Source organism: Danio rerio, chromosome 18, assembly GCF_049306965.1.
Source record: "Danio rerio strain Tuebingen ecotype United States chromosome 18, GRCz12tu, whole genome shotgun sequence".
In the NCBI taxonomy this organism is placed as follows: domain Eukaryota; kingdom Metazoa; phylum Chordata; class Actinopteri; order Cypriniformes; family Danionidae; genus Danio; species Danio rerio.
The window spans coordinates 48,555,524-48,579,797 of record NC_133193.1 but is presented as its reverse complement, the minus strand read 5'-3'; the positions used below and the strand labels follow the sequence as shown (position 1 = coordinate 48,579,797).

General features: G+C 37.9%; 2 protein-coding genes across 75 annotated transcripts in view; one reads left to right on the top strand and one right to left on the bottom strand.

Annotated features, from left to right (window-relative positions):
* Positions 1-20,818, top strand: part of wt1b (WT1 transcription factor b) — a 117,397-nt gene extending 96,579 nt beyond the window's left edge. For 13 of the 25 annotated variants that reach the window (XM_073929450.1, XM_073929442.1, XM_073929433.1 and 10 more), the window contains 8 exons: positions 71-193; positions 3,669-3,756; positions 10,220-10,300; positions 15,037-15,139; positions 16,648-16,795; positions 17,702-17,791; positions 18,686-18,778; positions 18,878-20,818. In XM_073929450.1, coding sequence (XP_073785551.1) covers positions 172-193; positions 3,669-3,756; positions 10,220-10,300; positions 15,037-15,139; positions 16,648-16,795; positions 17,702-17,791; positions 18,686-18,778; positions 18,878-18,999 — 747 coding nt within the window. In that variant the 5' untranslated portion in view covers positions 71-171 and the 3' untranslated portion in view covers positions 19,000-20,818. The remainder of the gene's footprint in view (positions 1-70; positions 194-3,668; positions 3,757-10,219; positions 10,301-15,036; positions 15,140-16,647; positions 16,796-17,701; positions 17,792-18,685; positions 18,779-18,877) is intronic. The other 12 variants (XM_073929453.1, XM_073929446.1, XM_073929445.1 and 9 more) reach the window with 2 other exon arrangements.
* kifc3 (kinesin family member C3) overlaps positions 20,674-24,274 on the bottom strand; it is a 65,935-nt gene continuing 62,334 nt past the window's right edge. For all 50 annotated transcript variants that reach the window (XM_073929674.1, XM_073929673.1, XM_073929675.1 and 47 more), the window contains one exon: positions 20,674-21,436. In XM_073929674.1, coding sequence (XP_073785775.1) covers positions 21,414-21,436 — 23 coding nt within the window. In that variant the 3' untranslated portion in view covers positions 20,674-21,413. The remainder of the gene's footprint in view (positions 21,437-24,274) is intronic.

The window sequence follows — 24,274 nt, the reverse complement described above, 5'->3', positions numbered from 1 at the left end:
ACTTCAACTGTATATCAACTGAGTCTCAACCATAGTAAACAAACATTAACAGGTTGTATTTTTCTGTCAGGTTATGGGACAGTAGCAGTCGACGGAATTCCCAGTTACGGTCACACACCTACACAACACTCTCCTCCGTTCCCTAATGACACCTTCAAACACGAGGACCCGATGTCTCCGCAAAGCACCATGGGTAGGAACAGTACAGCATGCACTGTAATATTCATCATTAATTTTCGTTCGGGTTAGTCCCTTTATTCATCAGCGGTTGCCACAGCAGAATGAACCGCCAACTAAATCAGCATATGTTTTACACAGCGTTCTAGCTGCAACCCAGTACTGGGAAACACCCATACACACCCATACACACATAAACTACAGCCAATTTAGTTAATCCACTTCACCTAAAGCTCATGTGTTTGGACTGTGGGGAAAACCAGAGCACCTGGAGGAAACCCACGTCGTCAACACAGGGAGAACGGGGTTTCCTCCTGGAGCTCCAGTTTCCCTCATTCCAAACACATGCGCTATTGGTGAATTGAATAAACTAAATTGTCCGTAGTGTATGTGTGTGAATGAGTGAGTATGAATGTTTCCAGTCATGGGTTGCAGCTAGAAGGGCATCCGCTGTGTAAAACATGCTGGATGAGTTGGTGGTTCATTCCGCTGTGGCGACCCCTGATGAATAAAAGGACTAAGCTGAAGCAAGATGACTGAACGAATAAAAGCAATAATGTTTCTCAAGTGTGTTATGTGTTATTTTCATAAATAAATATCTATAAAGTCTATCTCTTTTCCACAATGTCTGTGCAGGGCAATGAATATGAGTGCATTTAAGTATATCGCATGACACAAAAGATGTATAGATATCTGGAAATTCATCGCAAGGATCATCCTGAGGTTAAGTGTCAGATGGGGTTTAATGTCAAGGCAGTAAATACTCCGATTTCCCCCATCCTGCTCTCATTTTTACCTCTCCTTCTCCTTCCTGAAACACTCAAATCACTGTATGCAACAGTCTTAAAGTTCATTAAGCATAAATTATACCGGCGTAAATTATCACCTCTTTTCGTTGGGCAACTTACAGAAGCAAGCAGAGTAGTGGATGTGAATGTTTATAATGGCGTCAGGGGACTGATTTAGTTTCTCCTGCCCTCAGAATCTCTCTGACTGCTTTATAGTCTTGTGCTGTTTTGATAACCGCAGTAAAGACGAGGCCACACGCTCTGTTTGTTCTCCAGTGAAATGCTTTGTTTGACTCATAAACAGGAAAGCTCAGAGATGAGGCTTTTGGAGATGATTTTTTCTAACACTCTCAGAATTAAAGAGCTCCTTATGCATTATAAAGGTCATATTTTGGTTTTAGGGGTCTCCAAAAACAGGCTGATATTCATGCAAGATCAAAAAACACTTTTTATTGTCTTATAATATGCATTTATTCTTACCTAACTATGCCAATGACATATTTGACAACGATTTATTTGTTCCCAAACCCTTTCTTTGTGTGAGGCTAATCTGCGATTGGTTCGATGACTGTTGTGATTGGTCGACTATGTTCAGTGCGAGACAAAGAGAAACACCCAACATGGCTATGAAGTAACAGAGAGAATGAAATGCAGAGAATCATTAAAGCAATGCAGTTAAACACCAGCATATACTCTATTCTTAACCACAACCCCACATAATAACAATAGTTTTAAACAAGGTGCATTATTAGATTTAAACCTCAGCTGGATGTTTTTATTCACTTAGAGGAGTGTTACACACTGCACCCAGATAGCTTACGAATGTGGGCCACTTTAGGCAGTTATGCAGTTACACTGGTGGTATTCCTTCGGCCCAGACAAAATAAATGTGAGCCTGAAGTGGCCCACCTGTACAATGGCAGAGGGAGGCCAAAGATTCAAATTCATATATGGGCCATGTAAGGGAAAGATTTGGCACTTATGGCAAAATGTAATCGTAATGTGAGCCCAATGTGGCCCATGTGGAAAATGATCAATTTGGCCCAAATGACAGAGAAAAACCTGGGCCACAGTTTGCAAAATAGTGGCATAGTCATTTAAAGGTAATCTGGGTCTAAACCTAAAGTGGCTCACATGTGTAGGTGCAAATGTGGCCCAGTTATTTATAAGACATATGTGAGACACTTTTGGCAAATATTAGGCTCCGTAAACTCCGGCTAATGCAGCCATTAGTCTATAGTGGCTTAGAGAAGATGTGGAAAATGTGGCCCAGTTATCTTAAAACATATGTGGGCCACTTTTTGGTGAATATTCAGCACAGTAAGCTATGGCTAATGTTGATTTATGCCTATAGTGGCCCAGAGAAGACAGGACAAATGTGGCCCAGTTATCCTAAAACAAATGTGGGCCACTTTTGGCAAATATTTGGCACAGTTAGCTCTGGCTAATGTGGCTGTGAGCCTAAAGCGGCCCAGAGGAGATATGGCAAATGTGGCCTGGTTATCTTAAAACATATGTGGACCACATAGACTAAAGTTTCCATCATGGAGAAAAGTGTTTGCTTTAGTTGGGCTCATAGCCCTGAACCTCCTAATATAAATTTTATTTTGGGCTGCTGTCACTTTTAAGAACTTTGCTTGTAAAGTTTGTTCATTACAGCAAACAAAATGAAGTTGGGCATAACCTGTGATGAAATAATATAATTCACTGATGTTTACAATGTTTAATCCATTATTAGAAGTAATTGACCAGATCTGGGCCAGAATAAAAGCAAACTGTGGCCCTGAATAGGTTCAGTTCTGGTTCATTGGGTTGAATTCTGGCTGATATGTGATATTGCTTTGGCTTATTGGTGGCCCAGATCTGACAAACAGAAGCGTGCAATCATTCCATGTGGTATGTGGGCCGGATACAAGTGTCTGGTGTGGGCTGGATTTGAGCAACATGAATTTTGCTAGCTGGGAATGGATGGTCATTTTCAAAATCCCATAATAATCCCAAAATCCCTTAAACAGTACAAACTCTCTCACTGGGGTGGTACCTTTTTAAAGGCTACACACTTTTGTACCGTACAGGGGGATATTTGTAAAAGAGAGGGATAAAGGATGAGAAAGTGGGATGGGAAGGTGGTTTGGATGAGTAATCAGAGTTTGTGATTTTCAATTTAACGTAACCTTTTGTTTGTGTTTTTTGCTGAGCTACAAAAAGCCACCTGAAATTAAATGTTTTAATTAAAGGAGTCAGACTTTCAAAATGTAAATAGTAGACAGAGAGAGAACAATGCACAAGACTTCACTGAGCAAATCAAGACAAAGGCAGGAGCAGCTCGATTAGTGTATTCAGCATTGAACAACATTGTGTTATAAATAGGATTGTTTATGCATTAGTTTTCTACTTTTTCTAGTTATTTTAAAATATTAGCAAATAAATTATGAAATTACCCGTGACAAAATTAATGTAATAGGGTTTGGTGTTTGGTTTTTGGCCGACTATAAGAAACAGTTTGAGCACCCCTGCTTTAAGGTTTACTTTTGTATCTTTAAAGTACTGTGAGGGACACATTTGCATTTTTTAGGCATTAATATGTACTTTTGATGACCTGTTTGGAACAAAAGTGTACCTTAAGAAAAAGTACCGCCTCAGTGAATGGTTTTGCACCTTTATTTCTGAGAGTGAATGTGTGATGTGTTTTTTTGTGTGCAGGTGAGCAGCAGTTCTCCGTCCCGCCGCCTGTATACGGCTGTCACAGTCCACCAGATCAGACGCTGCTTCTAAGAAACTCCTTAAACAGGTGCCTGCTTCACATTTTCTGATTATATTGACAGTGTTGACAAACTTACAATTGAAGTCTGAATTATTAGCCCTCCTGAATTATTTTTCCCCCAATTTCTGTTTAATGGAGTGCAGATTTTTTTCAACACATTTCTAAACAAAATAGTTTTAATAACTCATTTCTTATAACTGATTTATTTTATCTTTGCCGTGATAACAGTTTTCAAGATACTAGTTTTCAGCTTATAGTGACATTTAAAGGCTTAATTAGGTTAATAATAGGTCAATAATTAATGATATTGACCTTAAAAATGTTTTTTAAAAATTAAAAACTTTAATTCTAGCTGAAATAAAACAAATAGGACTTTCTCCATGCAATAAATAAGATAATACAAAGAAAAATACAATATATTGCAGCATAGAGGAAGCAGTCATGAATTCCAAGAAGTCCCAGAAATATGCTGAAAATGTTATGCAATAAATAAAGTGATATTCCTTGATATTATCTAACGACAGTATCTAATACTTGCTTTTGAACAACACAGAAAACAGTTCTGCTTTGAAAATTGTTAACAGTTTAATTACAATTGATTATGCATCTCTACAGCACATGCAACTAAAATAACTCGCGTTATAACCCAACCATATAGTAGGTACATGTACTGAGTTAATATTACTCAGTAGTTAAATGAATATATACACTTTAACAATGACACACCTTCATTAGTCAATGTATTTATTAATATAAACTAATAATGAGCAATACTTGCATTTATTAATCATAGTTCAACATTTACTAATGCATTATTCAAATCTAAATGTAATTGTTAATGCACTGAGTTAACACAACTAATAATGTACAGCTTTATTTTAATTAACAAAGATGAACAAACACCATAGCAACTGTATTGCTTATACAGTAGTTTGTTCCTGTTTATAAATACATTAACTAATGCAACCTTTTTGTAAAGTTACCAAAAAAAAAAAAAGTAAGTTTTGCTCGGTAGTATATTTTTATCTGCTAATTCCCACATGATGCACTCTCAATCTGTTCTGCGGTGTTCAAGAACATTTCATAAACGCTGTTGTTAGAGCTGAACTTGTATTGAACTTGGATCATTCTGGCACGTTCATCAGTGTGTGCAGAAACGCATGTATATCACCGATGTGTGTGTATGCTGTGGCACTGCAGTCTGCACAGCTCAGATAAATCCTCTGTAAAGTCTTTCTGTCTGCACAAAGGTTAAGAACCGCACAGCAGCTCTCCCCAGGCCAAGATACACTCACAGTGATCTACTGCACGTTTCCTCCAAATTCCTCGTCTCTTCTCTGCCTGACCTTCTTCAGAGACAGTCGTGTAGACACAGGGGAGCTTTTGATCAGATTCTTCCAAGCCCTTGCGTCGCTGGATTCAAAAGAAGCAATTGGCTTTATGCACAAGCTAGTGTTTTTCAGGCAACAATGATCTTCCGGTGAAAGTTTATAAGGTTTCATAAGGCTCCTTCTACAGCACCGATGTTGTAATGTAATCAAACATAATCAGTTAAATAGGCTTAAGCATTCATTTTGTTGTTAAAGCAAAACAAAGAGATGAAAGACTGTTTAAATGCATGTGCTTTCAGGAGCAGCAGATGAACACAGTAAAAAGACATAGCACAGAAAAACGAAATGTAATGCAGTGCTTCTTGTTTGGTCTGAGACCCCCTTCATAGCGTATCTCAGTCAGGCAGTGGTGATCACTGGTTTTTAAGTAAATCAGACTCTACTCTGCAAATAGTGTATGGCATGTCCTGAAAATGTATGGGATGCATTGTATTTTTATTTACAAAAACAAACAAATCTTCCCAAAAGTATAACTTGAAGATCTCAAGACGGACATGAACAGATCACAGACCCTAATATTGCATAACAATAGCTCAATTTGGGCTGTTAGGCCTGGCTAAAACAAGGCTTAATTTGGGCTATTAGTGTACATCTAATAGACGTCTAATAATAGTCAAAATCTAGACTAACCATTAAATCGACTAACATGATAGACTACTCATGTAAAGTCTGTCTATTTGATGACTAGTCTACTTTTTGACAATTATTAGACATCTATTAAATTGATCGCAAGACGGACATGAAGAGAGCACCCTAATAATCCATGACAATAGCTCAATTTGGGATATTGGCTTGGCTAAAACAAGGCTAAATTTGGGCTATTAGTGTAAATCTAAAAGACGTCTAATAATAGTCAAAATCTAGACTAAAAATCAAATATACTGAAATGAATGACTAAACATGTGGAGTCAGTCTATATGATGACTAGTCTAGATTTTGACATATATTAGACACCTGTTCGATTGATCTCAAGGGGAACATGAACAGAGCACCCTAATATTCCATGAAAATAGCTCAATTTGGGATATTGGCTTGGCTAAAACAAGGCTAAGTTTTGGCTATTAATGTAAATCTAATAGATGTCTAATAATAGTCAAACACTAGACTAACCATCAAATAGACTGAAATGAATGACTAGACGTGGAGTCAGTCTATATGATGACTAGTCTAGATTTTGCCAATCATAGACATCTATCTATATTCACTGATCGCCCAAATTTAACCTTGTTTTAGCCAAGTCCCTTAAATGTTTATTCAGCACAAAAAAAAATGCTTCGGTGCTTGTATTTTTATAAAGTAAAATGCACTGAAAATGACATGCTGAGCATGCATGACGTGAGCAGTGAAGACTGCAGCCAGTAAATACATTTCTTCTTCTGTCTCATTTATGCTGTTGTTTGTTTTCTAGTGTAGATGTACTGACGGACAAAAGCATTACCATAGAAACCAATGCAGATATGCTACAAAAGAAAAGAGCGCAACAGGACATGCATATTCCCAGGAGGCACACAGCGTCATAAGTTAATTTTAGGTTGTGATGTCAGGTGACCAAAACTCAATGCCCGCCAGCAACTAAGCAGAACATTATTCTGATGTCCAATAATGACTTCAAAAGATGTTGAAATTTGGTTGATTTTAGGTTGTGTTGGAAAGTGACCAAAATCCAACATCGAGACAACATCTTAAAATCAACATAATACTGACATTTATTCATTAGGTATTGCAACCAAAATCCAACGTATGATAGACGTCATAGTGGTAATGTCCACAAAAAGTCAAGCTGTAACATCATTAGATGACGTTGACAATTAGTTGTTGTTAGGTTGTGTTAAAGTGGCCAAAATTCAACCCTATTCAGATATTGTGTACTGACGTCAACACGATTTTAATTTCCACCCAAAATGCAATGTCCCACAATGTTAAAGTACAGTGTCAATCTGACATCATTTTGACGTCCTTTAGGCATGAATGACTAAACAAGGAACAGGTGGACACAATAGTTATGACTTCTAGAGGTAAGCCATGACAGAAATAGTGTTTTTGTATTAGAAAGAAAACAATATGAATAGAATTGTATTATAAGTTATCAAAGAATGTGTAGAATCAGAGATTTGCAAAAATTAAAGTGATTTATTGTTTTTGAGAATCTCTTCAGCAACTGACAAGGACAAAATAAACAATCACTTTTTAACTGCAATCATGTAACGAAGAGTCTGACACAGAGGGATCCATGTGCAGTACATTTATTAAACAGAGTTTAATAACAATCAGCACACAGATGTTAAGCATGTGCGTACTCGCATCAAACACAGTTGTAGTTAGTCGAAGGGCTGGTGGCAGGCAAACACAAGGTGAGTATTCAGGCATGGGTCAAAGGCAGGCAGCGAGGATCAGAGTCGGTATGCAGGCTAGAGTTCAGGGCAGGCGGGAGGCAATACAAGGTCGAGATACAGTCCGGGGTTATACACAGGAAAGCAGGCAATGATCAGAAACGCTCAGTCGTGTTGGCCGGGGTACTTCGCACTAAAGTAGCGTGTGTGTGCTGCTTATATGTGTGAGGTAAGTGATTAGGGAATGTGGTGCAGGTGTATGTGCCAATCAGTCAGTGGGAATGAAATAATGCTTAAAAGTCCGGTGATGATGACCTCTGCTGGCCAGCGAGGGGAATGACTGGCACAGAGTCGGTGACAGACTAAATACTCTAGCCAAGCAAAATAACCTGCCAATAGGGTAAGCAAGATACTATTATTTCAAAACGCAGACAAGATTATTTAGCCTATTTTAAAGAAAAACTCACTTTATATTGACTTCATATTTTCAAAAACAAGACATTGTTTTGCTTCTCTGGAAGATGCTTCTTGATTTAAGAATTTTTAGATATTTAGATTCGAAACAAGACAAAAACTCTTAAGTAAGAAAAGCATTTTTTCAGTGTGCCAACACAAAATAAGTTAACAAATTTAAGTGGACTGAACATAAAACAATTACGTTGTCCCAAAAAAATAATTTTAAATAAATGATATATAAATAAAATGAAATAAAGTTTTCATTTTAAATAAATAGCTTGAACAAGCAGCAAAACATTTTTATTTTTTTTAGTTCGGGTCTTAACACAATAATATTTTAATATATTCTTAATTTTTCTAAAACAGCTGTATTATATTCAAACACTTTCAAAAATAATTGATATGTGGAATTAAGCTGATTTTCAGCAGATATTAGTCCAGTTTAACAGTATTCATTCTTCAGAAATCTGTCTAATATGATATTCAATGAGTAGAAATGTAAATAAAGCAGATTTTCTCAATATTCACTTCTTTCAGCTAAAGAACAATCTTGACAGATCCTGCATGGTGACCATGACTTTAGTATTTTGCTGAGCATTTCTTTTCATGTCCCATTGAAATTTAACAGCACACATATCTGGAACAACATGAAAGCGAGGAATAACAATTTTTAATTTTGGGGGGTAAAATCAAATCAAAGTGTAAAAGAAGAAGGAGATTAAAGAGAAATGCAACTCATCACCGGTGACACAGGAATCAGTGTGCATTCTTTAAATCCCGCTCTCACGCTGTTTAAAGGAAAACCAGATCACAAACCCCAAAACAAGGCATCCAGATTTGATAAGACCTGAACGTTCTTCCCCCTCCTCACTAAACAACTTTTGGAAGGCTTCAGATGAAAATAAAAAAACTAATTGAGTTGCATCAGCCTGGTACTGTTGCACTGTGTTCCAGTGACCTCACAAACCTCTGTTTCTGGCAATAAAGTGAGATTAGATGGGAACCAAAAGGGAAATTCCACCTTATTTTTCATAAGTGTTTGGCTTAGAAACAGTCTCTTGCATTTCAAAACACTGGTATGAGCTGTAATGGAAGTCATTTATTAGGAATGTGGCAACCCGTCATAAACCATTAATGAAACATTATCGTTTTAAAACATAGCTTAAAGCTTCTTAGTTTTCTAAATAATTAATTTAATTTAATTAAATTTTTTATATTATTTTGTATTATATTATATTATATTATATTATATTATATTATATTATATTATATTATATTATATTATATTATATTATATTATATTATATTATTTTACTTATTTATTTTATTATTTTAGTTTAGATAATAAAGAAAGCAATAATTTTAATTTTAAATATATTAAATTATTAATTTTATGTTTATTTTCTAAAAATATTTATCTAATATTTATATTAAATATTTAAAAATATATATATATATTTTTTTGTTTTATATTATATTATATTATATTATATTATATTATATTATATTATATTATATTATATTATATTATATTATATTATTTAGATTATTATTTTATTTGAGATAATAAAGAAAGAAATAATTTAAATTTCAAATATATAAAATTATTAATTTTAAGTTTATTTTTAAAAAAATATTTATCTAATATTTATATTTAATATATATTTTTACCTATTATATTATATTATATTATATTTAATTATATTATATTATATTATATTATATTATATTATATTGTATTATATTATATTATATTATATTACATTATATTATATTATATTGGTGTAATAAACTGAATTAATAATTAATAAAGAGGAATTAATAAACTGTAATAAGGTCAAAATAACCATAAACAAATATCTGACCTTCAAAATCAGTTCACAGCCAAGGGAAAAACTGCATGAGTCAGGACTATTTCCCCAAATCCTTTCCACGATACCCAGAAATCAACATGACATCATCACACGTATTACATGATTGTGCCAGGCACTCGATGCGCCAGCGAGGACTACGTGAGATTTGTCTCTTTACAACATGTGGTGCAACACATTGATGTGTGTGTGCGTCTCTGATTTTGCTGCTTCGTTAGAAAACATGGTTATGAGTCAGTGATGAATAGTTTTAGACGTGACCAAACCACACTGCTGACGATCTGCATTTATACCCAAAAATAACACTAGATGAATAATATTGACATTATTCAATGTGCTTCAGCTCATGTTTTTATTTTTTATTCTGTTTTTGGCCTCTGGGTGTTGTTTGAGAAACAGAAGTAAAAGTTCTCATGTCTTCTTTTCTCCTGTGCTCTGCCAGTGATAATCTGTACCAAATGAAGTCTCAGCTGGAGTGTGTGGCCTGGAATCCTGTTAGCTCACTGACGCCCAGCATCAAGAGGTACACTCATCTACACCACTTCCTCTACACTTTATTTCCTTTCCTTTCATATTTTGTTTTCTTTCTTTTCCGGTTTTCACAACCATTTTCTTTGTCTCTTTTCTTTATGACTTTTTCTTGTTTTTTTCCCTTTCAATTCCTTTTAATTGCCTTTTCCTGTCTGTTTTATTTCCATTTCATTTCCTTTTTCTTTTCTTTTCCTTTTTCTTTGCCTTCACTTCTCTTCCCTTGCCTTCCTCATGACCATTTCTCTCTCCTTTCCTGTTTTCACAACTATTCCCTCTTCTTCATAAGTGTTTTTCTTTCCTTCATTTAATTTCCATTCCTGACTATTTCCAGTTTTCACAACTTTCCTTTCCTCTCTTTTCTTCATGACTATTTCCTTTTCCTTTACGTTTCTTTACTGACTATTTCCTTTTCCTTTCCTTCCCTTTCCTTAGACCATTTCATTTACCTTTCTTGTTTTCACAACTATGTCCTTCCCTCTTTTTTCTTCATGACTATTTCCTGCTCATTTTTCTTTCCTTTCCTTTGATTTCTTTTCTTTTCATTTTCATTTCTTTTCCTTTTAATTCCCTTTAATTTCCCCATGACCATTTCCTTTTTCTTTTCTGTTTTCTCAACTATTTCCTCTATATTCAACTATTTCACACTTTTTCATGACTATTTTCTTTTCATTTCCTTTTCTCTCCTTTTATTCAATTTCCTTTCCTTTCCTTTCCTTTCCTTTCCGCTTTTCTTCATGACAATTTCTTTGCATGTTGCCTTTTCTTTCCAGTCCCTTTCCTTTTCCTTTCCTTTCATTTTCTTTCTTTTCTTTTTCGTTTCTTTTCTATTTGCTCCATTTCTTTTAATTTTTCCCTTTCCTTTCCTTTCTCCCCTCTTCCCTGTCCTCATGACCAGTTTATTTCCTGTTATCAGGACTAGTTTTTTCCTTTCCTTTCCTTTCCTTTCCTTTCCTTTCCTTTCCTTTCTTTTCCTTTCCTTTCCTTTTCCCCCTCTTTCCTTTCCTCGTGAACATTTTATTTCCTGTTTTCACGACTAGTTCTTCCTTTCCCTTTCCTTTGTTTTCCTCTGCTTTCTTTTTCGTTCCTTTCCTTTGTCATGACTGTGTTTGTCCTCAAGATGCCACTGTAGTTCGCCAGCTACTCCCAGCGAACTACAGTGGCTTAAGAACTACATTTCCATACATTCTTTCGCGCACACACCCGGTCTGTCATCTACACTGATTTGCAACCACAGCTGTCTCCGTTCTCCGTTGATTACCTGGACTATATATTCAGTCATTCATGCTCTGTTTGTCAGTTGGTCGTTGTCGTCTTTATTGGTATGTGTTCCTGATCCTGCTCTGTATCTTGTCTTAGTTGTCAAAGTCTAGTTCGAGTTTTATACTGTTTGAGTCCTCGTTCGTTTGTTTGTTTTGTTTGTTACTTTGTGGATTTTTTTGTATTTTTTTTTGTCACTTTCACTGCACAATCCTCATTAAAATCTGCACTTGGATTCTACACCTGTTTTTGTTCCTGTTTTGATCCCGTATCGTGACATCCTTACCCTTCCCTTTTCTTCCCTTTCCTCATGACTATTTCTTTTTCGTTTTCCTGACTATTTCCAGTTTTTATAACTATTCCCTGTTCTCTCATTTCTTCATGACTATTTCCCGTTACTTTTCCTCTTCATTTTCATTTCATTCTTTTTCTCTTTCTCTTTACTTTCCTTTTTTCATTTCTATTCCTTTCCCCTTTTCCTTTTTACTTCCTTTTCCCTTTCCCCTTCCCTTGGCTTTTCCCCTTCCCTGTTTTGACACAGTCCAGCAAGGAGTGCTACAGAAATACAGCAGACATGTTTTAAAGGAAGCTCTGTGTGTATGATCCTCACTGTGCTATAAAACAGCCTGAAGCAGAGTATGAATTATGCAGTGGTGACAGCAGACGAGATACCAAACCGTCCCGTTCAGTCAAGCGGCCCAGCACAGATAGAGTTTCTGTGTTTTTCTGAGAGAGATACAGACTACCTAAAGTCCCTCAGCGCTGACATTTTCCTACTGATTGAGTGTCTGTGTGCTCGTCCGTGTAGGCAGATGAACTGGTGACTGCGATGCTGAACAGAATATTTATGCCAGATAAAAGATTCGGTGTCCACCTTGCTCACCCCCCCTCTCCATGACAACAGGGTGTTTATCTAGTGTACGGATGAATGGATGGGCTGTGGGAGGACTGCACCAGCAATGGCTGATTGTGTGTAGACTGAAATGTGAAGTGAGCTGGACAAAGAGAAAGCTCTTCATCCGTTACTGCCCACACTACAAATCTCCCAGCACACCAACAGTCCTCCTTCCCTATCATTTATGACCGTTCAAGCAGCTTTACATGATTATTTTTGGCTTCAACAACATCCTTTTGTTAATGAGGACGGATTGGTTCATAGAGGTAGCATTAGTAAGAATATAGGGTGATGCTTTAGTTTAAATACAATTCATACTATTTACTACTGGCTTATTGCCTAAGATATGAACTGTTTATTAGCATGTATTAAGTATGATCTTATTTTGCATCCCTATTCATACCTAATACCTAAACCCAATTACTATATTACTAAGTACACTGTAAAAAATGTAGGTAAATGTCCAGTTTTAGTATTTTGTGATCGATGTTTTTATTTTTCCCCATTTATTTACGCTTTTGAAAAGCCTTATGTGACCTTAATCTTTCTTCTGACAACTTTTAACCTTAAAAAGTTGGGGAAAAAAATGACGTGTATTAACATTATTAACTTGGATTAACATGCACTATTTTCTGTCATTTTACAGATGTATTTCTCTATATATTAATTCTTAGACGTTATTCCAAACTATTAAAAAGTCAATAAAAGTCACTTTGTTAAACTGTAGAGTTGAATTTTCTACATTAAAAGTCGACAGAGCAGAGATCAACATCCCATAATGACTTCACAACTGTAAATAAACGGAAACACAAAATACGGAAAAAACTGTTACGTGTACTAAAAAGCAGCTAATTAGTAGTTTATTGAGCTAAAAGTGTTTGCTTTGTAAATAGCGTGAATTCCTTTTCCTTTTCTTATGCCCATTTAATTTACCTTTCCTGTTTTTTAAAAACTATTTCCTTCCCTTTATTTTCTTCATCACTATTTCCTGCTTCTTTTTCTTTCCTTTCCTTTCCTTTCCTTTCCTTTCCTTTCCTTTGATTTCATTTTCATTTTTATTTCCTTTCCTCTTCCTCATGACTATTTTCCTTTCATTCCCTTTGCTTTCCTTTGATTTCATTTCCTGACTATTTCCAGTTCCTTCGCTTTCCTTTCCTTTCCTTTCCTTTCCTTTCCTTTCCTTTCCTTTCCTTTCCTTTCCTTTCCTTTCCTTTCCATTCCTTTCCTTTCCATTCCATTCCATTCCATTCCTTTCCTTTCCTTTCCATTCCTTTCCTTTCCATTCCATTCCATTCCATTCCATTCCTTTCCTTTCCTTTCCATTCCTTTCCTTTCCTTTCCTTTCCATTCCTTTCCTTTCCTTTCCATTCCTTTCCTTTCCTTTCCATTCCTTTCCTTTCCATTCCTTTCCTTTCCTTTCCATTCCTTTCCTTTCCTTTCCTTTCCTTTCCTTTCCATTCCTTTCCTTTCCATTCCTTTCCTTTCCTTTCCATTCCTTTCCTTTCCATTCCTTTCCTTTCCATTCCTTTCCTTTCCTTTCCTTTCCTTTCCTTTCCTTTCCATTCCTTTCCTTTCCTTTCCTTTCCTTTCCATTCCTTTCCTTTCCATTCCTTTCCTTTCCTTTCCATTCCTTTCCTTTCCATTCCTTTCCTTTCCTTTCCATTCCATTCCATTCCTTTCCTTTCCATTCCTTTCCATTCCTTTCCTTTCCTTTCCTTTCCATTCCATTCCATTCCTTTCCTTTCCATTCCTTTCCTTTCCATTCCTTTCCTTTCCATTCCATTCCATTCCTTTCCTTTCCTTTCCTTTCCTTTCCTTTCCATTCCTTTCCATTCCTTTCCTTTCCTTTCCTTTCCTTTCCTTTCCTTTCCATTCCTTTCCTTTCCATTCCTTTCCATTCCTTTCCTTTCCATTCCTTTCCTTTCCTTTCCTTTCCTTTCCTTTCCTTTCCATTCCATTCCTTTCATTTCCTTTCCATTCCTTTCCTTTCCTTTCCATTCCTTTCCATTCCTTTCCTTTCCATTCCTTTCCTTTCCTTTCCATTCCTTTCCATTCCTTTCCTTTCCATTCCTTTCCTTTCCTTTCCATTCCATTCCTTTCCTTTCCTTTCCTTTCCATTCCTTTCCTTTCCATTCCATTCCTTTCCTTTCCTTTCCTTTCCTTTCCATTCCATTCCATTCCATTCTTTTCCTTTCCTTTCCTTTTATTGGTTCAGCCTTAGTTAATGGTTTGCTAATAGCAGGAATTACATATTAAAATAAAATATGACTGAATATAGTGTGGCGATGCGGTGACGCAGTAGGTAGTGCTGTCGCCTCACAGCAAGAAGGTCGCTGGTTCAAGTCTCGGCTGGGTCAGTTGGTGTTTCTGTGTGCAGTTTGCATGTTCTCCCTGTGGGGGAGAATGTGGGTGGGTTTCCTCCGGGTGCTTCGGTTTCCTTCACAGTCCAAAGACATGTGGTACAGATTAATTGGGTATGCCGAAGAGAAAATGAATGAATGAATATAGTGTTTGGGGTTGTGTGTTTGTGATCAGTTTCTCTGCTGTCTGTAACACATCTCTGTCTTTTCTCACAGCTCCAGTTATGAAACTGAAGCATCTTCAGGAGCACCTCCTCTGGTCTACAGCTGCAGCACACAGTATCACATACACACACATGGGTTGTTCAGAGGATTACAGGTGCGTGACTGAAAATATACACACAAGCAAAACACACACTCATACACAAACGTTTTACATGTACACCGACAAATGTGATTCGCATAGCATGCATAGATTCACTGGCCACTTTATTAGGTACACCTTATTTGTACTGGGTTGGACCCCCTTTTGCCCTCAGACCTGCCTTATTCCTTTGTGGCATAGAGGCAGTAAGATAGTGGAAATATTCCTCTGTGATTTTGGTCCATATTGACATGAAAGCATCATACAGTTGCTGCAGATTTGTCGGCTGCACATCTATGATGCAAATCTCCACCACATCCCAAAGGTGCTCTATTGGATTGAGATCTGGTGACTGTGGAGGTCGTTTAAGTTTAGTGAACTGCCATGTTGAAGAAACCAGTCTGAAATGATTCACGCTTTATGACCTGGCGAGTTATCCTGCTGGAAGTCATCAGAAGATGGGTACACTGTGGTCATAAAGGGATGGATACGGTCAGCAACAATACCAAAGCGTGCCAAGGAAATATCCCCCACACCATTACACCACCATCCTGAACCGTTGATACATGGCAGGATGGATCCATGCTTTCATGTTGTTGACGCCAAATTCTGACCTCTGACCTCAAAAAGGCATTTACACCCACAGAACTGCCGCTCACTGGACATTTTCTCTTTTTCAGACCATTCTCTGTAAACCCTAGAGATAGTTGTGCATGAAAATCCCAGTAGATCAGCAGTTTCTGAAATACTTAGACCAGCCCGTCTGGCACCAACAACCATGCCACATTCAAAGTCACTTAAATCACCTTTCTTCCCCATTTTGATGCTCGGTTTGAACTGCAGCAGATCGTCTTGACCATGTCTACATGCCTAAATGCATTGAGTTGCTGCCATGTGATTGGCTAATTAGAAATTTTTATTAACTAGCAGCAGGACAGGTGTACCTAATAAAGTGGCCAGTAAGTGTTTACTTTTGTTACCAAAATGCAGTTGGTTAATAAAATGGTTAATGATACAATCACTTTAGAAGCAGTTAAATCTTAGATGTTATTAATAAGTTGCGATATGCTTTTAGTGTTAAATCAGGACTGTTATATAAGCTTATATTGCCACCCGGTCAAAACTGACCCAGGAATGCAAAAGTGGTGTGCAGAATATGAATGCATGAGGTGGATTAAATCTATGGCTGTTTGCACACCAACATGACTTAACTCAGGAAAGTCTTTTAATGTACACAGACTGCTGGTGTTCAATGCATGCGTGCGTTTGGTATTAATAAACATCCATCAGAGCTCTGGAAGGCTGATAGTGTCCAGAGAATAATGTGCATATATGTATGTTTACAGTGGTAAAGCTTTCCCATCAAGGCTTTTAAAAGCTGCACTGATATTTGCCAGGCCTCAAGATAAGATGCAGAACTTCAAACAAACAGAGCCTCAGAAGTGCAGCAGAGTTGGCCAGTGGAGTTTGTTGATTGCCAATTATACTCCGGTTTTTAAATGTTTTTTTTTTGTTCTGTCCAGGATGTGCGGCGAGTACCAGGCATCCCTTCCTCCGGTAAATCATCATCAGACAGCAGTGAGAAACGGCCGTTCGTCTGCTCTTATCCAGGCTGCAGTAAGAGATACTTCAAACTGTCCCATCTGCAGATGCACGGCAGGAAACACACAGGTGATTTTCATCACACACAACAAATATAGGACTTAACACCCAGCTTCAGATTAATAATTAGTATATTCAAATTTTTTAATTTTTTTTAAAGATGAAATGAAAATCTAAAGTATTATTTACTCAACCTGGTGTTGTTTTAATATCATATGGGTAATGTGAAGGGGACGGTTCACGGTCAACACAGGGGAAAACAGGTGTGTACAAGAAATCCCGAGTCGTGGTCATTACACAGGCAAGTGGTCAGTACAGGCAGGCAGCAGACAACGTAAACAAACAAACAAACTAGGCAAGGGTCAAAACAGGTGCGTGTGAGCAGTGCATGACTGGAACTTGTGGTCAATATACTGGCGGATTTGTAGTCCTTTAGCAATCTGCCTGTTAACCAGAGAACTGCCAGGATTAGATCACAGGTGATTGAGACAATATGCCCTTCTTTTCCACAAATATAGAAACAAAAAGGTTAAAAGATGATCAAAGCATGGTCTGCACTGTGTATATAAATACATATATATGTGTGTGTGTATGTATGTAGGCCTATATATATATATATATATATATATATATATATACATACACCAAATGTAGCCTTGGTTGATTTTAGATTACGGTGCTTTTTTGGGCCCTCTAAGTTGCACAAGAACGAACAGAAATAATAAGCATCTGGAGTGAGTTATGTGACCTCGCAGCTCTGTTTTACTGATAAACACTTGATTTATGACGCTTGGAGAAAACAACAAGTAGAACCCGGGCATTCAGACAGTGCCCTCGTGTGGACGCTTTGTGTTTACGCCAGAGACTTCTATTTTGTTTGGCGTCTTTTAAGTTTAGTCCTTAACAAATATAATGCGATATGTAAACTAATGTGATTGAGGATTATGTTTTTTTTTGTGTGTGTGTGGTGTTCAGGGGAAAAGCCGTATCAGTGCGATTACACGGGCTGCGGCCGCCGCTTCTCCAGGTCTGACCAGCTGAAGAGACACCAGCGCAGACACACAGGTCAGAAAACACCCCTACACACACACATTCTGTATTCATTATACAATAACTTGCCTAATTACCCTAACCTGCCTAGTTTACCTAATTAACCTAGTTAAGCCTTTAAATGTCACTTTAAGATGTATAGAAGTGTCTTGAAAAATATCTAGTGAAATATTATTTACTGTCATCATGGCAAAGATCAAATAAATCAGTTATTAGAAATTAATTATTAAAACTAATATGTTTAGAAATGTGTTGGAAAAATCTGCTCTCTATTAAACAGAAATTGGGGAAAAGATAAACAAGCAGTCTAATAATTCAGGGGGGCTAATAATTCTGACTTCAACTGTATATTTATTTTTACATATAAAAATTATTATATTTACAAATATATAATTTTTTTACATAACATCTACATATGTGTGTATTATATATATATATAATGTATAATATATGTTATATATATATATATATATATATATATATATATATATATATATATATATATATATATATATATATATATATATATATATTTTTTTTTTTTTACATACAACCAACCACCAATATTTAAGTATTTTTAATAATCCAAAGGATAATTTTCCTGTACAGTATCATTTGTAGAATCTTGTCATATTTAAATAAAACACTAATGAATGTTGTACTTGGCGGTTCATTCCACTGTGGCAACCCCTGATAAATTAGGGACCAAGTTGAATGAATATTGTACTTCATGAATGGCAAATCTAGAGAAAATAGGAAAACTTGGAAGTGCTCACTTAAGATTCCCCTCCCACCAATCAAATGCTGTTCACTACAATTCCACCTCGCACTAATTAATCCCTTTGACATTTATGAAATACCATGAGCCGACAGCTGTGTGTGTGTGTGTGTGTGTGTGATATCCTGCAGGCGTCAAACCCTTTCAGTGTGAGACGTGTCAGAGAAAGTTTTCACGCTCGGACCACCTGAAGACACACACGCGGACTCATACAGGTAAAACAAGTGCGTAAGACTCCTCTTTCAAACCTCTCATTAACCATTTCATCCATTAGTTGCGGATGAACAGACTTGATTAAAATGTGTGTGTGTGTGTTGTCTCAGGTGAGAAGCCGTTTACGTGCCGCTGGCCGAGCTGTCAGAAGAAGTTTGCTCGCTCAGATGAGCTGGTCAGACATCACAGCATGCATCAGAGAAACATGAGCAAACTGCAGCCCACCGTCTGACACACACACACACACAGAAACACACACACTGACCCGTACACCAGGGGTGACCTGATGACATCACAACTCATTCATTTTCCTTCGGCATAGTCCCTTTATTCATCAAGGGTCGCCACAGTAGAATGAACCGCCAACTTATTCAGCATATGTTTTACACAGTGATTGTTGGGAAACATCCACTCACAACTGCTCATTCATACACACACACACACACACACACACACTACAGCCAATTTAGTTTATTCAATTTCCCTATACTGCATGTGTTTGGACTGTGGGGGAAACCGGAGCACCCAGAGGAAACCCATGCCAACACAGGGAGAACATGCAAACTCCACACAGAAATGCCAAATGACCAAGCCGAGGCTCGGACCAGAGTCCTTCTTGCTGTGAGGCAATCGTGCAAACCACTGAGCCACCGTGTCGCAGACATCACAACTGTACTAGCAAAATGAATCCATTCAGACTTGACACAACATGGAAACACTGCCGTTTACACAGTGTGTGTGTGTGTGTGTGTGTGTGTGTTTGGATAATATTGGATCATCTCTTTTTGTAAATAAGAACTGTTTTTACTTTTTTTCTACTTGATCTTTTTACACGCATGACCTGCTGAATGCACTGGGTATACGGTATGTTTGACAAGATGTGCTGGGTCATTTAAAGTCATCTTAATTTTGGAAAAAAAACAACAACAACACTGCACTGTAATGCCTTTGTGCATATTTAACGAGTGACAGCAGAATTTCTGAAAATGTCTTTTTATAATAAATGATATGATGCAATGATTTAAAGAACTATAAAAAATCTTCACATGTATTATTATATTCATTCATTCATTCATTCTCTACCACTTTTCCTGAGCCGGGTCGCAGGAGCAACAGTCTTAGGAGAGAAGCCCAAACTCCCCTCTCCCCAGACACTTCCTCCAGCGGGATCCTGAGCATTTCCAGGCCAGCCGAAAGACATGGTCCCTCCAGAGTGTCCTGTGTTTTACCCGAGGCCTCCTACCCGTCAGACATGACTGGAACACCTCCCTAGGTAGGTGTCCAAGAGACATCTGAAACCCGAGCCACCTCAGCTGACTTCTTTCAATGTAGAGGAGCAGCGGCTCTACTCTGAGCTCCTCCTGGGTGTCAGAGCTCCTCACCCTATCTATAGGGGTGCGCCCTAGCACCCAGCAAAGGAAACTCATTTCAGCTACTTGTATTCAAGATCTTGTCCTTTCAGTCATGACCCAAAGCTCATGACCATCGGTGAGAGCAGGAACGTAGATTGACTGGTAAATCGAGAGCTTTGCCTTTCGGCTCAGCTCCTTTTTTTAACACAAAAGACCGATACATCGACCGCATTACTGCTGCACCGATTCGCCTGTCAATCTCACGCTCCATCCTTCCCTCACTCGTGAACAAAACCCCAAGATACTTGAACTCCTCCACCTGGGGTAAGGACTTTCCTCCAACCTGGAGATGGTAAACCACCTTTTTCTGGTGGAGCACAATCGCCTCGGACTTTTTAATAAATGAACACACATATATAGTTCACATACAGTATATAATTATTCAGTATATTTAAATTAATGTTTAAATTAATGAAAGCACCCTGAATATATTTGTGTTTGGACAACATGAAGCCAGCATTTTTTACAGCGCACAAATATACAAGAAGCATATCTTTGTTTTGTCCCCCTAAAAGGTTGGTTTAGAGCATTTATTAAAAACAGTGTACAAAAACAAAACTGCATACAATGTGAACACAAGCAAGCAAGAGTCCAGAGACAGAGTGATGTCCAATACATCATCATCTCTACTCCTCGTCCTCTTCCAAAAAAACACTGCTCGGACTGCACTGCACAACAAAACTGATAGAGATTGTCTGAGAATGAAGACTGAACACATGCACGGGTCAGGAAGACGCTCGGGCTTTCAACAGCCTTCAAGTTTCTATTTACAAAAACACTCAAATGCTACTGAGAGACGTTTGCATGGTCATCTTATTGCCACTATTAAACACTGACTCATTCCAAGCTTATCGGGTGTGAAACTTTGACTTGCTCTTGCATGAAAAAAGAAAAATTAAAAGTTAAAATCTCGCTCAGACACACAAATATATACAAACACGTACATTCAAGCTTCTAGAAATCGAATGGCATTTACAGAACATTACAAACCACAGCCTAGCCTAAAGTGCATGATTGGCCAGAAACACTGGGCCGTCCGTCCTGAAGCAGCAGCTGTGATGGAGGTCGTATTCAATGTTCAAATCAAAACCTCACTTCAGTCGTCCTTCTCAACGTCCACCCTGATTGGCCGTTTAAGCTCCTCCCCTTGCCAGCAATGCAGGTCTTTGATTGGTCGACTGGGGGAAAGGAGCTGATTGGTGGAGAGGTCTGGAATGTTGACTTCAGTTTATCCTCACGCCGTCAACTTCATTCGTCCTGTGGAGGAAGACAAATATGCGCAGTCATGACTGAATCAGGAGCTTTCCCAGTTTCCAGGAATTATGAGGACGCCGTGGAAAACAAACAAAAGGAGAAAGCTCCATTTAAAGTTCACATTCTAGCTTTCTGCAACTTCCTGCACACTAAGTAGACAGCTGTATTAACAAGCTTGTTAGGGCGCACTCACACTATGCTATCCGAACCATGCCCAGGCCTTATTCCCGGATTGTTTGAGAAGTGTGAGTTCTCTGAATCAGGCTCAGCGCGGTTCACTTGAGCATTGGCGCGGTACGCTTGTGTGTGTGTGCAAAACGTGCCTGAGCCCGAAACTGAAAGCGAGACGTGACTTTTAAGGGACGGTTTCATATGTGTTTATTAATCATTCTTACTGTTTAATGAACACAAACTGTCGTAGTATATTAAAGATGCAAACCCCTCACTGCACGACAGCTGCACCTTCAGCAAACCTCCTAATTCCTGCAGCACGAGGACTTTATGATTGTTTATGAGCGTCAAAAGATGCTGATCTGTTCGGCGAAATATTTGACTGCATGTCACTGCATATCGAACCACTAAAATGACTAAAATCTCCACTGTGAAGAGTGAAAGCGCTTACTGAACAGCGCAGCATCGATGACGTAAGCATGCCCAGGCCCGAATGTAATGTGAGTGCGGGCCATCGGGGGAGACGGAAGATGGTCAAGCATGCTTTGGCCTGGTTCAAGGCAACGGTGCATATTGTGAGTACACCCTTAGTCATTGTTACTCGAAGCTCTGAGAAACATTTGCTCTGTTTGCAAAACCTACAGGAACTAGCTTATAGATACAAGTACACATAGACATTTTCATTAGATTCTTAAAAAATGTATTGATTATTATTATTATTATTATTATTATTATTAATAATGATATATTTTTTAAATCACTAATGTGTGAACAGCTTATGACGAAAAAAAATAACCATACCTTTAATTAAAGGGATGGTTTACCCAAAAATAAAAATCACTGCAGCAATTACTTTGTTCTGAGTTTTTTTTCCTTGTGTTGAGCACAAAGATATATTGAAAAAATCTGGTTGATGGCAAGCATTGAAATAAATGGTGCAACGCAGGGGTTCCTTAACTTTTCAGCCCGGGACCCCCAAAAATAACAATGCCAATGACTCACAACCCCCACTATTTTCGAAAGTGGTTATAATCATACAAACGTTGCACACAACACTCACACAAACCAATAGGCAGGGCCAGACGGAATCTGCGCACGTGTTTTGCTATTTCTGCAGAAAATTTTGGTAATTATCTGCGGATTTCTGCTGAATTATTTTGGGAGTATCCAGCGCAGTATCATAACTAAAACCTTAATATATGAAATAAAAAATAATAAATTACTGAGTAAAAACTGAATAACTTCAGATTTACACATTTACTCAAGTAAATAAACAGAATTAATGATGGGCTAAAAATCTGCTGAATTCTGCGCGTGCAGATTCCGTGTGGGCCTACCAATAGGCCTATATAAACACAAGCATATTGATAACACAAAAAAGTGTAACAGTCTAAACACCCAAATCATTTTTTATTATTATGTAACATTAACCTCTCCTAATGAGACTGGAGGGCACAATATTTAAGTTAAATCACGTCTTTTCTTTGTTTAAATTTGGAGACCGCTACTTAAAGATCATTCTCCATGTTAAGTCGTGGCCTGTATTTATTTTAAATGTACGTGAGTGTTGTAAAGGTGTCAGAAAGTTTAGCTAGTGCCGTAAAATCAATCTGGTGCTTGGGTGCCATCAACCAGCATTCTTCAAAATATCTTCTTTCGTGTTCAACACAAGAAACTCAAATATTTTTTTGGCTGAACTTTCCCATTATCATGTTGTCTATGCTTAAATCTTTAGAAGAAAGACTTCAAGTGTGTGCAGATGTTCTGTTTTTTTTTTTTGCTGGAGTAACTGAGGGTGGAGCTGTAAAGGCTCCGCCCTCTGCAAAAGTGGGTGGGTCCCAGCAACTTATTTGCATTTAAAGAGATTGGGAAGACCCGAGACGGGCATTACTGGCTGTAAAATAAAAGTCACAATAGGACCCCTTTAAAAGTTGTTCATTTAATGAAAATGCTGAATAATATTTAGCTTTTATTCTTCTGGCGTTGTGAGAAAGCAGCTCGTTAGGTTTTGCAACAGAGCTGCGGTAATTCGTGTTGAACATTTGTGACTCTAATAATTAAATCACCTCACAAAAACATGTTATATCAGCACCACAGCACAGCCCAGCCAATCAGAAGCAGAGCTCGAGGTGAAGACGTCAACCAAAATACAAACAGCTAAACTCTGTCACTTTCACTCTCACACACACACACGCACGCACGCATGCATGCACACACGCACGCGCGCGCACACACACACACGCACACAAGCACACACACACACACACACGCACGCACGCACGCACGCACGCACACACGCACACACGCACACACACACGCACGCACACACGCACACACACACACACACACACACACACACACACACACACACACACACACACACACTTAAAAAAGACATACAGTGAAAACAGTGCCCAACTGCAGAACACACACACAGGACAACATCAAGAAATAAACTACAGAAAGCTTGAACAAGACCAAAGAAAAAGACACACACGGACAAAACAGCAGCTGATCTCGCTTCACACACATCACACTATCAGACACACGCTTGCTCGCACACGCATGCTTGCACACACACTCACTTGCTCGCACACGCCTGCACACTCACTTGTACAAGCATACTCGCACACTTGCTCGCACGCACGCTCATATGTACACGCACACACA